The sequence below is a fragment of the Marmota monax genome, unplaced genomic scaffold (genome assembly GCF_021218885.2).
Source record: "Marmota monax isolate L192 unplaced genomic scaffold, Marmota_monax_Labrador192_F-V1.1 WCK01_AAM20220418_F8-fsc00144, whole genome shotgun sequence".
NCBI lineage: Eukaryota > Metazoa > Chordata > Mammalia > Rodentia > Sciuridae > Marmota > Marmota monax.
This window is the reverse complement of record NW_026694618.1, coordinates 2,752,391-2,766,292: the sequence shown is the minus strand read 5'-3', so window position 1 is coordinate 2,766,292 and position 13,902 is coordinate 2,752,391. Positions and strand designations below refer to the sequence as shown.

At 38.8% G+C, this 13,902-nt stretch overlaps 1 protein-coding gene across 2 annotated transcripts; it reads left to right on the top strand.

Annotated features, from left to right (window-relative positions):
• The first annotated feature begins 1,529 nt into the window (after nucleotides 1–1,529).
• On the top strand, nucleotides 1,530–9,792 carry Tac1 (tachykinin precursor 1). 2 transcript variants are annotated; one of them, XM_046422572.2, is made up of 7 exons: nucleotides 1,530–1,795; nucleotides 2,221–2,352; nucleotides 3,365–3,461; nucleotides 3,932–3,976; nucleotides 4,513–4,536; nucleotides 5,896–5,949; nucleotides 9,218–9,792. In XM_046422572.2, the coding sequence occupies exons 2-7, from the start codon at nucleotides 2,230–2,232 to the stop codon at nucleotides 9,265–9,267; spliced, it is 393 nt and encodes a 130-aa protein (XP_046278528.1). In that variant the 5' UTR covers nucleotides 1,530–1,795; nucleotides 2,221–2,229; the 3' UTR covers nucleotides 9,268–9,792. The 2 variants fall into 2 exon arrangements, with proteins under 2 accessions (XP_046278528.1, XP_046278529.1); XM_046422573.2 differs by lacking the exon at nucleotides 3,932–3,976 and having other exon boundaries at nucleotides 1,544–1,795.
• Nucleotides 9,793–13,902: the final 4,110 nt, after the last annotated feature.

Below are 13,902 nucleotides of genomic sequence, written 5' to 3'. Positions count from 1 at the left end.
TAATTCTGATTTCAACCAGTAAATTATATGAGGTAGGGAGAACTTATGAGCTATATGAGAACACTTGAATGTTGATGGATATTTAATGGCAAAATGAATTATGTTGTTTTAGATGGAATGTTAATGTGGTTATGTTTTTACTAGGAAAAAAATCCTTACCTTTTAGATAGACTGGCTGAAACATTTACAGTTGCAAATGATGAACTGTCTGGAATTTGCTTAAAATATTCTGGTGGGGGGGGGGATTAGGAAAAGTTGTAGATAAAAACTTAAAAATTGTTTTAACTGGATTAGCTTTTCTACTTTTGTGCATGTTTATAATATTCCCTACACAGTGTTTTGAAAACAAAATTAAAATGCTCATATTGTGAGTTTACATTTAAACAAATGAGACACGTGGGAATTTATAACTTCAAGGTTAAGAAAGAACAAATATTAGAGGGGAAAATGGTATTGGTTTAATTGAGTTGCAAAAATCTATTCCTTTTACACACTACATAATACAATTAATTGAAAAAATAATACTAAGAACGACTCAAAACAAAATGTGACAGCACTTAGTTCCTGTAGAGGTGAAAGAAATGTAATTTGTGCGACAGATGTTATTTTTTTTTGACAGATGTTATTTGTCAAATAATTTTATTTGCTATTGACCACGCAGCTGGCATTGTCACTATACTTTCAGATACAGAGAACTCTATGGTTGATCTCTAAGCTCTTTAGTGACACGGTATATGCATCCTCCTCATACCGTCTTGCTAGTTTGGGGTTTTCAGCAAGAACAGTTTGGACATTTACTCCCCTCGACCCCACCCGACCCCTGCTGCTGGGTGTGGCAAGGAATAGGACTTTTTGAAACAAAAGACATCCTAGGATTGCATTGATGCAAGAGTAATCTCTACAAGCAGTGCCAAGTTTCAATTCCCCTATCTCCCAAGGGTAAAATAAACCTGTTTCCATTCTCCGAAAATCCTTTTGTAATGCTGAAGAAATGACAGTATTCTGGTTGATTTAGGAGAGGAACGTTGCAGTCACAGGAAGATGCTATAGCTCAGAAACACTAAAAACTCTAGGAAGGTAGAAATAGGGGAGAGAGAGAGAGAGAGAGAGAGAGAGAGAGAGAGAGAGAGAGAGAGAGAGAGAAGAGAGAGAGAGAGAGAGAGAGAGAGAGAGAGAGAGAGAGAGAGAGAGAAAGGAAATCCACATCCCAACCGAGGTGTTTCTTTCGTAGCCTGATTTCCTAAGACAGAATTTCAACGCCTGAAGTTGTTTGGCCGCCCTCAAAAGTGCAACTTATCCTGACGTCTCCAGATGGAAAAAGAAAAAAAAGTTGTAGAAGTCCGAGGAATGAGTCACTTTGCTCAATTTTGATGAGTAATCTCAGGTGTCCCTGAGCCCTGTTCCGAAGGATAGGGGAGGGGGCGTCAGATTTGCAGATGGAAGAAGACAGACTGCTCTGGATTGGATGGCGAGAACTGGATTTTCCTAAAATTGCGTCATTTAGAACCCAATTGGGTCCAGATGTTATGGGAACCGACGGGTTACTGTCTCGGAAACTCTCAATCACGCAAGCGAAAGGAGAGGAGGCGGCTAATTAAATATTGAGCTGAAAGTCGCGTGGGGAGAGTGTCACGTGTGTCTCGAAGCTCGTCACGCCTGAGATAAATACCGCGAAGCACCGAGCAGGCGAAAGAGCGCGATCGGACCTCCTCCTCCACCACAGCTGCAACCGAGAGTGCTGAGCGCTAGGCTTGCGCTCAGACGCCACAGGATCCCTGCGGGTCGGTCCGCTGCAGTAAGTACCCGCGTACCGCCAGCTGTGGCTGCCGGGCTTTCCCCCATTGCGCATCTGTCCAGGGGGGCCACACGCGACCTTCCGGTGCGCGGCTGCTTCTGGGGACTGTGGGGAGACTTGTTTCTCAAGTGCCAACGCCCCTCTTTGTCTTCCACCTGCGGAGCCTTCAGACTCGAGGGTATGGGTTAGTGGGTTAGGTCTGGGGAGCTAAGACTAGGGGACAAGGGGATTTGAGAATCCTCGGGGAGTGGTTCTCTTTCCTAAAGAGTCCAGGCGAGAGATGTACCTCTTATGCTTTTTATCTTGGTTAAACTGGACCCGAGTTCCGTTGTGGGGCCAAATATTCTGCCGCTCTAACTCTTAGAGGTTTATATACGTGTTTTTTCCTTCCCTCTCATTGGTGTCTTCTCCTGCATTCTTCCCAGAAATCCAACATGAAAATCCTCGTGGCCTTGGCAGTCTTTTTTCTCGTCTCCACTCAACTGTTTGCGGAAGAAATCGGTGCCAACGATGACCTAAATTATTGGTCCGACTGGTCCGACAGTGATCAGATCAAGGTGAGACTCTATACGGCACGGCCCGCGCTGCTTTTCCTGGGTCGGAGCCATTACCATTCCCCTAGGATAGCACCCGAGTTAGCCTGGCGGGCACCGAGTCCGCCACCAGAGACAGTAGAAGCGCTCGGAGGGGTGTAAAGGGGCGCCACCCCCAGGTTCTCCTCAGGATTTTGTGCCCAAGATCCAAGTTTCCTACACAGGTCCAGGAACTCCCTGAATGAGTGATCGCCTTCCTGATGAGCCCCTGTCCTCCCAAACCTGGAAACCTCACAAGATTTCATTCCCTAGTAACAGAGATTTCAGGGGCTTCCGTCCAGCTGCGCTGCCGGAGCGTTTGGAAATGTTAGGGACAGAAGAGGGCGCGTCGGTCGCGGGCAGAAGCAATGAATAGGACCAGCTTCAGGGAACTTAGAAGGGCCGAGGTGGGTGGGAAGCTAACCTCTTGCCTGGATCCTTACTTTGAGGATCTGAGAAAGTAGCCACAAGTTTCCCTTTAGATGGCTCGCAGGTTGGCGCGAGGCTGGGAGCGTTGTGCTAACAGTGTAAGTGGTTGGTGCAGGTCGCTTAAAAGCATTGTCACCCTTCTCCACCCCAACCCCGCCGCCCGAACACCTGTGTACCTTGGGGCAGTGAGGGGTCTCCAAAGCCAGCACCAGTGGCCAGTCGAGGGTGGCAGCGCAGTGGATGAAGTAAAATTCTTTGGGATGGAAGGAAAGAGCGGAGAGAGCTCTGGGCTGAAAGATGCCGCGGGACTGCCAACCAGCCAGGGTCGGCTTATGGGAAGGAGGCAGCCCGGGGCAGGTAGAGGCAGAGATGTGGAGCCCGGGACAGGCTCCACTTAGTCTCTGCACTGGGGAGCCCGCCAGCTTCTCTTCTCTGGGCGAAGCTGCCTTCCCGAGTTGAGCACATCAGCCGGCAGTCCAGGCTGGTGAGGTATTAGAGCTCACGGTGAGAATGGCTGGGGTTACAGGGAGCCTCATTCTAGTTACCTACACGCCGATTTGTCCCCCAGGAAGAGCTGCCGGAGCCCTTTGAGCATCTTCTGCAGAGAATCGCCCGGAGACCCAAACCTCAGCAGTTCTTTGGATTAATGGGCAAACGGGATGCTGGTGAGATAAACAAGGGTCCCTAGGTCTTCCCCTGCAAGCCGCCCTGTTCGCTAGCTTGCTCCTGGAGCAGCCAAGTGTCTCTTGCTTTTTGATAGACATTGCCACCCTAAGAGAGGTGTAACTCTCAGGATGAGATTCTGGCCCGCACCTAACACATGCACTTTCCCCTAGAAGGGCAAGATCTGTTTCACCTGTTTCATGGAATTCAAGAGACCCAAAGCAGGAACCAACCTTAGCTACTAAGCACACTCTTGTCTAAAGATCCCCCCGCTAAGAAGGGGAAGGCTAGGGGTCTCCAGGAGAGACTCTGAATGGTTCAAGTGCATGTGGAAACTGACTTCAGAACATTGTCTGGGGTTAGATTAGATTTGGCTGCCCCTTGTTGCACGATAGAAATATTCAGTTTCCTTGAGTTCATCCCACCATCCCTGAAACTTGTGAATAGTTAATGTCCATTCGTCTCTTGTCAGATTCCTCAATTGAAAAACAAGTGGCCCTGTTAAAGGCTCTTTATGGTAAACACTCCTATAAATCCTTATTTTACTATTGTGAATGCACATGTAGGAGGAAAGTGAAGAAATATTTTATGGGCTGAAATACAAGATCTTAATTATTTCTGTTTAATTAAGAGATAGATTTGCATACCCTCCAAATGAGGGGTGTGCATGCAAGTGTGTGTGTGTGTGTGTGTGTGTGTGTGTGTGAGAGAGAGAGAGAGAGAGAGAGAGGGAGGGAGAGAAATGGGTGGCTATTCTTAAATGGCATAGATTTATAGTTAATAACAAGCCTCAAGAGTCCCTCTGGGTTTGAATTCTTGACCCATGGATGTTGCTTAATAGATATTCCTTTTGTTTGTTAAAATATCTAGCTTTATTATTATTATTAACTTGATTAGCATTTCTAGTTCTATTTTGTATTTTTCAGGATAGCACATAAGTGGAAAATTTACATATTTTGAAAGTTAATTTATTTTATAATTCTAAAAGATATTGTGTAACTTCTTTAAAACAAAACTATATGTGTTTGCTAATTTTATCTTTCTTTCTTCTAGGACATGGCCAGATCTCTCACAAAAGTAAGCTCTAAATTATTTTGATATTTATCAAATGCTAATTTTAATTGTATTGAATTCTACTTTATGTAATACAATGTCAGAATGCAGGAAATTCATCCAGAATATGGTTAAATGAATAATTAATTTGACAAACTTTGTTATTTAGACTTATACTTACTGAAAAGATGCATTATATTAAAAAAGAAAATGTCCTTTAACTACCCTAAATTGTTAGTTTTAGAATTTTAATACTAGGCTTAGAAATCCATCCCACACATTCATTTCCAGCCCCTCCTCATGCACACTTACACAGCAAAAAATCCCAAGCATTTATAGATATCTTCTAATTCATTTTAGTGAGATGAACCCCATAACATCATTTTGGGGGATCATGTAGCAGCCAATTAAAGTGGGTGAGTGAATATCTGAGCAGAGAATCCACACTAAACATAAAGATGGATAGAGATGCAATTTTTTTGATCCCATAATTGAAAGGGGAAGCTCTATCAAAGTACAGTGAAACATTTCTTAGGACAGTGAAGAACAGTGGTACTGGAAGGTCAGTAGATCCTAGTTTGTAGCTAATAGAACCAAAGTCGACAGGAGTCCCAAGGACCCATCTTAGTCATATTGCCCACTTAGCACCCTGTCTTGGATTTGATTCCCTGGGTGGCAGAGTAGGCCCTAGTAAGGTAGTAGCCCTATTCTCAACTAATACACTAAAAACCAAGAGAAATTCTCACACTAACATCGAAATCATAACCTTTTCTGAAGACTTTACTTATGCAAATAAATATATTTTGTTCATATTTACTTTCTAAGGATTTGACTTTCAAGGGACGTCTATACATAGTGAAAATCTATATAATAAAAATAAGTGTACTCTACTAACATAGAAACAAATATACTTTCCCAAGGTATATTTTTTAATTCAATAAAATAGTGACCTTTTAGAAGATTACAATCACCAAGGACAAGAATTGACTGAAGTTCACTTGCTAAGAAATGTAACATTCAATAATGTGAAGAAATAAACTTGGATATTTCTCTCTCACACAAATGTAAAATTGACTCCCCCCAAAATCAAAGCTGGCTCAAATATCAACAATATTTACAACTTTGTATAATAGATAAAACATAATATTATGAAAGGTACTTGCTACTATTTAAAGAATTGAGAACAGTTCTCTCATTGTATTGTTTTAGTATAATTTATACAACTTACAAGGAATATTTATTTCTTTAGCCTTGCCAAAACTGGAATTAGATGCATATTTTTTATATAGGCATATATTCAAAAGTGTGCTTTTTTGTACTAGTTATAAGAGTTATATCCTCAAAGATATACATATTAAAATACCCCTAAATGTATTTTTTCAGGGCATAAAACAGATTCCTTTGTTGGACTAATGGGAAAAAGAGCTTTAAATTCTGGTATGTATGAAATCATGACTGACAGTACCTCAAATCTGCTTCTATTATTTTTATAAGGCATAGTTTTCAAAATATTCAAAAGGAATAATAGACTTAAAATGAGTAATGATAGTGAAAAAATTTAGCTGTAGCACCTGAGCCAAGAGTAGATTTATAGCTAATTATATATATATATATATATATATATATATATATATATATATATATTAATATCATATATATATTAATATCACCAATATATATATATTAATAATATATATATATATTAATATCACCATAGTATTGGTTGATTTCTCTCAAACCGTGAGCTTTACCAGAGTCTGTTCAATTTAATCATTACCCACCCTGAATCTTTGGGCTGGTGTCATGCTCATTCTCTTAGATCTGCTCACTAAGCTCTACTCAACCTTATGAGGCAGGAAGAGTGGGTACAGGGAGGACAAATATAAATAGTAATAAAACAAAGAAAAATGTTATTCAAATCACTTGCTCATTATAAAGTTATAGAAGTTCAAATCTCAATGTCTTGCTGCATGTTAGAAAGGATGAAAGTGCTATGATACATTTCAATGCCTCCAAAAAGGAACACAGTCAAATTATCCTTGAGTGTCATTAGCCAGTTCTGGCTGTGGAACCCTTAGAGAGAAGAGATGCCACACTTTTCATAACCCATCTTAAATCTGAACAACTCCTTCGCTTGATATAAAGGCTGCATGTTTTCTTTTTCTCTTGAGTTTGCATTGTCTGTGTAAATGCTACATACGTATATCTGAAAACCCTTATTTCTTAACTCTTTCATCATACTATTTTCAAGGTTAAATAACTCCTTTATCATATTCATGGAAACTGACTTTTTGTCAAGCACCTTCAAGCCTGGTTAGCCCTCAGCTATGGCTCCTTGGAAAAGCTATTCATATTCTCTTTATTTTACTTGGAATTAAAATAGTAGTCATCTAATTACTTAGAAAGTATTCAGCAGCTGTCCTATCCATTTAGAATGAATCTAGTTTCTGAAAAATCTATAACTAAGTTGTGATGACTTAATTCTTAATTATCTAGATTCATGAAAAAATAGTCATCCTAGTATTTTTATTGATTATTCTCTTTCTAAATGTAGACACTACCTTTGTATTTTGCACCAGTAGTTCTGGGCCGATTCAATTTTACGTTATAAAATCTTGTTTTAAGTACAGTTACAACTGTACTTCATGAAAAACTTATAATTGTTTTATTTATATATTGTCTTCTAGCTTTAGGAAATGGGATAGAAATTTAAACCACAGAGACATTTATTTGTATCCATACATGCTAGTCCTTACTTCACTGTGATTTTCTTCGTAATTGTATTAGTCATCTTCTCTCTATTTCCAGATTTGATATAGCTGTCAGAACATGCTTGACAAATAATATAGATGCTGTGCAGTTTAGAACAGATTAATTGTACCCAAAGTAATAATTATAGGTATGATACATAGAACCACTGCCATAAAGCAGAATCATCTTCTAAGTAAATCTTTGTTCTTCTATTTGTTAAAAAATTTAAAAAGAAAAAAAAATGATCCATTGTTTATCAAGAACCTCTTCATATGGTCAGTGGGACAAGGTTATCCTACTCACATTCCACAGCCACCTGATCCTTAGCCTTTCACAGTCACAGATGATCTAGAAACCCTTTCCCAGAGAAACCCACACCAGCTCAGGCACACAAAAGTTGGCATACATCTTCAGAGGGTTTAAGGAGCAGGTAAGAAACTCTGCTTCCATGGAAAAACATATTTGCCCCAGCTAAATCGTTAATCTGTCTGTAGTCAGTTTAATTAGGATTCATCTCCTTTCTTTAATGGAACTGTGGGAATAAAGGTAGCTACCCTGGCTTGCCAGGGACTGAGCTTGTGCTCATCACCTTCTTTCTGATAAAAGCCAGCCAGGCAGACCAAGGAACTTTTCCTTCCTTCAGAACTGTCCATCTTGGGGCTCAGTCTGTCCCACCTCGGAACTGCAGACAACATTGATGCAAAACATTCAACTTATTGTTCACCTCACTTAAGGGTGGGTGGACATTAGAGGTCAGTGTTAGAGGAAGTGCTAAATCTGGTGTCTGCACTTATCTTTTCTCTCAATAAACCTTTCTCAGTAAGGAAACTGTAGGGTACCTTCTATGATTCCTACGGATCTTCCTTCTGCTGTTTCTACTTAAATTAAGTATTTTTATTCAGGGCATACTGAATTTCAAAAAGCACTATAGTTTCACTATAATGTAAATCTAAGTATACGAAATATTGGCTAAGTTGATGAAAAATATTCTTAGATATAGTATTTTAAGAATCTGATCCCTACCCATTTGTGCTCATAGATCCCTTTGAAATTAAATATAATACAATGCTTGCATTTTTTTTTGTCCAGAGAGTCAAAGTACTTAAATTTCTTACGAGTTTTGTGTTAAGTACCTTTGGAAGCAGTAATTAATATTTCACTGGCCAGTAGGGTGCTAGGAGGTAAGTTAAATTGTGCTGTATTTAGAGGGCTCAATTGACTTACCTACATAAAATGAGTCTGCCTGTCACCTCAAGAACAGTCCATCATTGGGAGGTATCCACAAGAGAGGAAGAGACCCTCATAGCATCATGTACTTCTAAGACAGAAACTAGCAAACTTTTTCAGAAAAGAACCAGATCGTAAATATTTCAGGCATCGTGAGCCATGCCAACTTGATAGCATCTATTAGAATCTGCCATATTAAAGTCAAAGCAGCCAAAGATAATATATAAATAAACTGAGTTTCTGTGTTCCAATAAACCTTTATTTACAACAGTAAAGGGTGAGCTAGCTTTGCCTCATGGTCAGTAGTTTATTGACCTTCGTCCTAGAATAAAAGTCTCATACTTCACTTTCATCCTACTAATATTCCCAGTTACTTTAGGCATGATCCTTTCCATAATTTACTAAGCATGTCTCTATATCTGCCATGATACATAGAAAAAGCTCCTGAAGATCAACATTGCACTATATCATAAAAATACAATATATTGCTTTTGAGGCATCAAATATGTAACATATGACCAAAGAGTCCAAGTGTTCTGTGGTTAGATCACTTAGAATCAGAATAGAGAGTGAGGCAGGATTAGAAGATGTAAAAATAAAATTCTTAGCCATGCTTCAGTGGAGGGAAAAAGTTATTACAAATTTATACTAATTTACTGTGTGCACTGAATATTATTTAACTCACTCAATCTTCTTAAAATACACTTTATTTCCCCTCTGTTTTCAGTGGCTTATGAAAGGAGTGCAATGCAGAATTATGAAAGAAGACGTAAATAGACTACCTACTGTATTATTTATTCAGCATCATTCGTGTCAATGGGCAATGAACCGTAAAATAAAATATGCACTATAAGGAATAATTATTTATTTAAAATCAATTGTTGCGATGAGCTGAAAACTCAAAAAAGTGTTTATTTTTCATATTGTGCCAATATGTGTTGCAAACTTGTGTTGTGGTTCTAACATGATGACTCCTTCAGAAGTAGAAATCAGTGGTAATTTCAATGAGATTGTGAAACTCTGTCAATGATACATTCTCCAAGGAAAGAACCCCACTGAACAGACACGTCAGCTCCTGCTGAAATGGAGAAAACCCTTGTACAGTCTGTGCTTCCCTGTTTGTTTTCATGGTGAAAATGTACTGAGACTGTGGTATCAAACTGCATTTGTGTCCTTGCAGCATGTTTCATGTTTTGTGACTATATAGAGATGTTTTAAAATTTTTTAATGTGATCCTAAGGTCTTCATTCATTATATGATGTGTTGTGACAACTACATTTTAAATAAAAGGGAAAAAAATAAGTATTTTGTAATATTCTTTCATTAACACTATGTCAAATCAGCAACCTCTGTTTTAGTAGCTGAAATGTTGTTCTGATTAAAATGCAAGCTCTCTTTCTCACATCCATATAGACACACACATAACCTACACACATGTGTCCCCCACACATATTTTTTTTGCTAAGTCACTTGACATGAGGTGATATGCAGAGAAAACAACTGCATTTTGGAATCCAAAGAGCAACATTTTATTCAATAATAATTATTATAATAAATAGCATTCTATTGAATAACAATGAGTATAATAAATAGTAGCTAACTTATATATTATATTACTTAATTATTCAATGACAGAAGTATTATAATTATAATTTTACAGATGAGAATATGAAGGTTAAGGAAAACTTGGGGTCAAAAATTATAACATTGAAAAAAGTCAAGATCAGAAAGGAATAATTGAAGGGGAAATAGAGCAAATTTGTATTTGACAATGAAATTGATTTAACAAAATATATTCATTGATATAACAGAATATGATTCAATAATTTAATTGACATATGAGCCAGATGCAGTGGTTCATGCCTGTAATGCCAGCAGTTTGGGAGGCCAAGGCAGAAGGATTGCAAGTTCAAAGCCAGCCTTGGCAAGTTAATGAGGCCCTATGCAACTTAGCAACTTAGACCCTATCTCAAAAATAAAAAGGGCTGGGGATGTGGCTCTGTAGTTAGACGCCCCTGGGCTCAATCCCTGGTGCGCACACATACACACCAAAACAAACAAACAAAAAAAAAAAACTGACATTATGTTGTATTTAAAAACATGGAACAATGCATATGATATGCTATTAGACACAAAATAATATTTCCTTATTAGATGTATATGCACATTTCTGCATACATGTTGTAACTAAAGGAACAATGCAGTATACAAGAGCATTCGGAGTCTTACAGTTCAGATTTGAGTTCAGGCTCCATCACTTAATGACCTTGTAGTGATGAATAAGTCCCTTAACTTTCCTTTACCTTATTTTCCTCATCAGTAAAATTAGAATAACCACAGTATCCACTATGTGGAGTTCAGCTGAGAATTGAATGAAATGGTACCCATAAAGCCTTGAACTATGGGAAATTTGAACATAGTCTCTTATACACAGTCCGTGTTCCCGTGTGTTACTTGTTGTCATTGTTAGCTACTCTGAAATTCCAGTGAGGAAATTAGTACTGTATTTTAGCCATTAAAATTTTAATAGGCACACTGAAAAAAGCAGCACTGTGCGGGTGGCTTTTAAGTATTTGCCTCACGAATTCAACCTAAAGCTGTATCACAAATCATGCAGTGCTTTGTGTGGTTCATGGCTGCACTAGCTAGTCCCCTTGGCCCCTTCTGGCTCTAAGAGTCTATAAATCTTCCCAGCATAATCCCACAGCTCTGCATCAAGACGAGTATCAGCAAGAACTCACTCCTTCCCTGTAGGCCCCCAAACCCAGCAACAGCCTGAACAGGGAAATGGAGGAAAACTTCAAGTTTGTACTTATAAAACATTTACTACTACTTTCCCTCTGTGGCATATTTTCTTTAAATAAGCTTTCTTCACCTACATTCTTCCTTAAATATGTTATTCTGTTATGAAACACCAAAAAGACCAAGCTATATAATTAAGTTACCTGTACACTTTAGGTTTTCATTTTTTTTTTTCTGTTTGACTTTGTTTTTATATTGGTTGGTGTCCAGGGCAAAAATAAGTGAGATTCAAGCTGAGTCATTTGAGGAGGGTTTAATAAAGGAACTAATTACCAAGTGTAGGCAGGGCACAGAGAAGCCAGCCATGAAAGGCAGTTCTCCACACAGAGGAAGCCACGGCTACCCCTAGGCCAGAGGATCAGGTGAGGAAGGAAGGCTCATTGTATGCAAAGGGCTGCCTAGTACCTGTTGTCTTCAGTAAGGGAATGGAGCCAATGTAAGGTGATTAGGCAAAGTACAGCAGGACAGGAGGCCAGGGATAAATATCCCATCCTTATTCTCCTCCCACTGTCTGATCCCCAGTTGAAGCCTCCCATTGAGCAAACCCAACTGGAAAACAGGACTAGGAGCCTGTCATGCTGCTCACACAGGTAAGAAGCACATTCAGGGCACCTGTTCAGGTAAAGAAAACTGGCAGGAACCTTAGGAGGGAAGAAAGGAAGGTAATCAATACATTTTGTCCTTCATTGTTTTGAATCAAAAGGAAGCTACTAAGCTGAAATTCAAATAAAGAAATATCTAGAGTGAAACCAAATGTTCTCCTCTGGACACCCCAGGGGGCTAGTTTCTCGTGGACCCATCCAAACAAACAAAAATAAGAAATAACTCTTCAATTTGTACATATTCTGAAATCTTCCCTTTTAACACAAAATCATTATGTGTGATTTGTAAAGCCGTATTTTAAGGAAAATTAAGTATATTGGGATTTATGTGAAACAGAGGAAAGGTTTTTGGTGGACCAGAAATTGTATGGATCCCTAAAAAGGAAAGTACATGGGTAACCACAGCAATAATTCTCAGCCCTAGCAGGAAATTACAGAAGCAGGGAAAAATGCCAATTCCAAAATATGGAATTTATCACCGCTGAAAACAGGCTTCTCAGTGGCGAGGTCATAAGCCATGAGATAAGAAAACAAACAAACAAAAAAAAACATGGCCTATATACACAATGGTGTTTTAGTTATCTATAAAGAATAATGAAATTTTGGCATTTGCTGGTAAATGGATGGAACTGGAAAACATCGTGCTAAATGAAATACGCCAGACTCAGAAAGTCGAAGGTCAGATATTTCCTTTCATATGGATGCTAGAGCAAAATAAGGGGAAAGAAAAGGAGGGGGATCTAATGAAAATAGAAGGGACATCAGTGGTGTAGAAGAAGGGACTGATTAGGAGAGAGGAGGAATGGGAAGCAGGAGGAAATGTGGAATGATATTAAACAAAATACACTATGCACATATATGGACATACCACAGTGAATTCCACCTTAATGTAGGTACAAAGCACCAATTTAAAAAAGAAAGAAAGAAAGAAAGAAGGAAGGAAGGAAGGAAGGAAGGGAAAGAAAGAAAGAAAGAAAGAAAGAAAGAAAGAAAGAAAGAAAGAAAGAAAGAAAGAAAGAAAGAAAGAAAAGAAAAGAGAATAAATAGCTGTGCATGGTGGCACATGCCTGTAACCCCAGTGGCTCTGGAGACTGAGGCAGAAGGATTACAAGTTCAATGCCAGCCTCAGCAATTTAGCAAGGTATTAAGCAACTCAATGAGACCCTGTCTCTAAATAAAAATACAAAAAAGGGCTGGGGATGTGGCTCAGTATTTGAATGTCCCTGGCTTGAATCCCCAGTAGCAAAACAATCAATCAATGGAAGACCAGGAGAGTAGAAGGAGGGGAACAGGTGGAGGAAAGAGGGAAGGGAATAGGAAGCACTGGGGACTGAAACGGAGCAAATTATATTCCATGCATATATGAATATGTCAAAATGAACCCCACTGTTATGTATAACTATAATGGACTAATAAAAACATTTTTAAATTAAGGAAAATAATATTTAGTCAAACTATTTTTTTAACAAAGAGGATGAATTTGTGGATGAAGAAAACAAGTAGAAGCCATTAGCTTGAGTCTTTATTAAAACCACCACAACGTAAGTTCAGTTTAAGACAGCTGTTCTGCTGGGAGCAGACAGCTGAAGAACGGACGTGCTACACTGAGGAAGCTCAGTTGGTATTCCACTGTGATCTGAGAACTGTTCACCGTCTAATTGTCAGAAGGAATGAGGAACTCAGACTGCCTGAGTCATGGGACAGGATTTGGGGACTGCAAGACAGGAGCTAAGGTTTCAGCAGCTGATAGTCATTTGAGTTTAGCAGGAAGGGCGAGGAGGCAGAGGTGAGGCCAGATCTTCCCAGCATCTATGGAATAAATCAGATGTTCAGTTTCTCTCCAAAATTAAGGTCATTTTCAAACAATGTTTATATCTACCTTCTTTGTAAGAATTACTGGAGGATGTTATATTCCATGCTTTTATAATTATGTCAAAATGAATTCTATTGTATTTAAGGATAAAAAAGAACCCAAAAAATGCAAAAAAAAAATATTAGCAGATGATTT

Excerpts from the sequence above, each read along its gene's own strand:
- Tac1 (XM_046422572.2), top strand. The coding sequence starts at position 2,230 with ATGAAAATCCTCGTGGCCTTGGCAGTCTTTTTTCTCGTCTCCACTCAA. Across the intron at positions 3,462-3,931 it reads AATGGGCAAACGGGATGCTG|ATTCCTCAATTGAAAAACAA; the intron begins GTGAGATAAACA and ends GTCTCTTGTCAG. Across the intron at positions 3,977-4,512 it reads CCTGTTAAAGGCTCTTTATG|GACATGGCCAGATCTCTCAC; the intron begins GTAAACACTCCT and ends TCTTTCTTCTAG.